The 2,500-nt window shown below is 45.8% G+C and overlaps 1 protein-coding gene across 1 annotated transcript in view; it reads right to left on the reverse strand.

Moving 5' to 3' along the window:
- LOC135094773 (neither inactivation nor afterpotential protein C-like) overlaps positions 1-2,500 on the reverse strand; it is a 26,392-nt gene that overhangs the window by 1,541 nt on the left and 22,351 nt on the right. The window contains 3 exon segments of the mRNA XM_063995133.1: positions 559-700; positions 1,050-1,281; positions 1,972-2,147. Of these exon segments, the coding sequence (XP_063851203.1) occupies positions 559-700; positions 1,050-1,281; positions 1,972-2,147 (550 nt within the window).

The following is a 2,500-nucleotide window of genomic DNA, read 5'->3' on the forward strand; positions in this document are numbered from 1 at the left end:
TCTCTCAACACAACAATCAAAACTAACAAAAATAAAACTCATTAAAAATAAGAATAGAAAATTTAGAGCAGGAAGGTACGGAAGACTGGGTTTGACAAGAGGAGGAGGAGGAGGAGGAGGAGGAGGAAGAGGAAGAAGAGAAAAGTTTCATGTATAACATTTTTTTTATTAGAGTGAAATAGACGCTGGAAAGAAAGAAGGAGAGAAGGAAGGAAGAAAGGAAGGAAGGAAGGAAGGAAGGAAGAAGTGGAGAAGGGTACAAATTAATGAAGGAATAACAGAACGAAACGAAGAATGAAAAGAAAGAAGAGGACAAAGAAAAACAAAGAAACAAACAAAGATATCAACAGTTTACCAAGAGCAAATAAATAGTCTCTCTCTCTCTCTCTCTCTCTCTCTCTCTCTCTCTCTCTCTCTCTCTCTCTCTCTCTCTCTCTCTCTCTCTCTCTCTCAACCCACCAATCTATCAATGACTCCCTTTCCAGTACCAATATCAACAATACCAGTTTCAAATCAGTCTCCCCTTTCTCTCCCCGCCCCTCTCCCTCTCCCTCTCACCTGGAAGTTAAACACGCCCTCACTGTTGGTTCCTGCTCTATCTGTCATTTCCCGAAGGTGGTCTGGGCGGTTGCTGGTCTTTCGTAGGTGTTTCCTGAAGTCGTGTGTTCCTTGATCCGCCTCGTCTGGTGTGGTGTTGCCGCTGTGAGAGGGAGGGAGAGAGAAAGACTGTGGTATACTGGTTTCAGGGAGTTGTGCGGTGTTTGTAGTGGCTGTGAGTGGTGTTGCTCGTGGTGTCTGGGTTTTAAAAGGGTTAAGTAGGTTTGTAAATGTTTGAAAGGGTTACGGGGTGTTTTAACTTAAGAACCTAACTAACCAAACAAAATTAGACACCCCGACACCTAACCTAACCTAACCTAACCAACCCGACACCTAACCTAACCTAACCTAACCTAACCCAACAATTCTGCACCCAATTTTACCCTGCAGTACTCCAACCTAACCTAACCTAACCTACCCTACACTCAACCCTAACCTAACCTGTCTCTCACCTGTATCCATTGTGTTCTCTATCGCTCCAGGAAGTGACAGGCACAGACGGGGTGGGGGAGGCCTTCAGGTAGCTTGGGGTGGGCAAATTGTAGGATCCAGGAGTCTTTGGAGAGCTCGATCCTGCAAAACGGTTGTAGTTCGATGCTGGTTTGTTGTTGCTGCTCCCTGCGAACCTGTTGTAGCCTGACGCGCCCTCCGGCTTGTAGTTATAAGAGGAGTTGTTGTTCTGGCCTGTGGGGTGAGAATAAAGGGGATTAAAACCGTTTTGTGGGGTTCGATGTTAGTTTTCTTGGGTTTTGTGGGATTAGAAAGGGAGTACTATAGAATTTTGGGGATCTAAATAGGATTACGGTAGATTTTTTTGAGTATTTGAAAAGGATTATGATTTTTTTTACGGATATTAAAGGATTATAAGGGAACTGAAAGGGGTTCTGTTTGTATGGAATCCGTTTGAGTGGGTTTTTAAAGGATTAGAATAAGATTACTAGTTTTTTTTTTTTTTTTTGTGATTACTGCGAGTCTTGTAAGAATTGTTGTTCTGGACTGTGGGAGAAATAAAGGGAATTACGACTGTTTTGTGGGGCTGGTTTGACGTTTTGCAGGGTTCTGTTGGATTGGAAAGAGAATACGATTGATTTTAAATGATGTGAAAAGGATTACTGTAGAATTTAGGGGTTTTGAAAAGGATTATAACGTGCTTTAGGGATCAGAAGAGAATTAGGAGTGTTATGTGGTGTTTGAAAAGAGTTCTAGTCTCCACGCCCACACCTCTCTCCACCCCACCAAATAAACCTTCCTTCCTTCTTCCCTATCACACGCGAAGCAACACCTACAAACAAACACACACACACACACATCTCCCACAGCCTCACAAACACCCCATCACCCACCTATCCCCCGCGACCTTCACCCCTCACTCACCCTGGTCAAACATGGCAGTCCTGGAGCGTACATCCATGGGCGTGTGTCCTGCCCCTCCAATGTCCCTGCGCCCTGGTCCTCCTGCTTCATCTGTCAGGCCCATGTTGGCAGCCCTGCTCGAGGCCGCCCGGGACTTGAAAGGTGCCTCCCAGTCATCGTCCTGCTGCCTGCCCTTCCTGCGAGTGAGAGAGGGCGTGGGAAAGAGTGAGAGAGGGCGTGGGAAAGAGTGAGAGGGCGTGGGATAATGTGGGAGTGCGTGGGAGAGTGAGATAACGTGGGAAAGAGTGAGAGAACGTGGGAATATCTGGAAATGTGTGGGTTAGGTTAGGTTAGGTTAGGTTAGGTTAGGTTAGGTGGAGTGAAAGAAAGAAAACAAGTGGGTGACACACACACACACTTACCCCCTCCCCTCCTCTCCCTTACCTAGCCCTACTCGGGTCACACAGGTTAGGTTAGGTTAGGTTAGGTTAGGTTAGGTTAGGTTAGTTTAGGTTAGGTTAGGTGGAGTGAAAGAAAGAAAACAAGTGGG

Source organism: Scylla paramamosain, chromosome 46 (genome assembly GCF_035594125.1).
Source record: "Scylla paramamosain isolate STU-SP2022 chromosome 46, ASM3559412v1, whole genome shotgun sequence".
Taxonomy (NCBI): domain Eukaryota; kingdom Metazoa; phylum Arthropoda; class Malacostraca; order Decapoda; family Portunidae; genus Scylla; species Scylla paramamosain.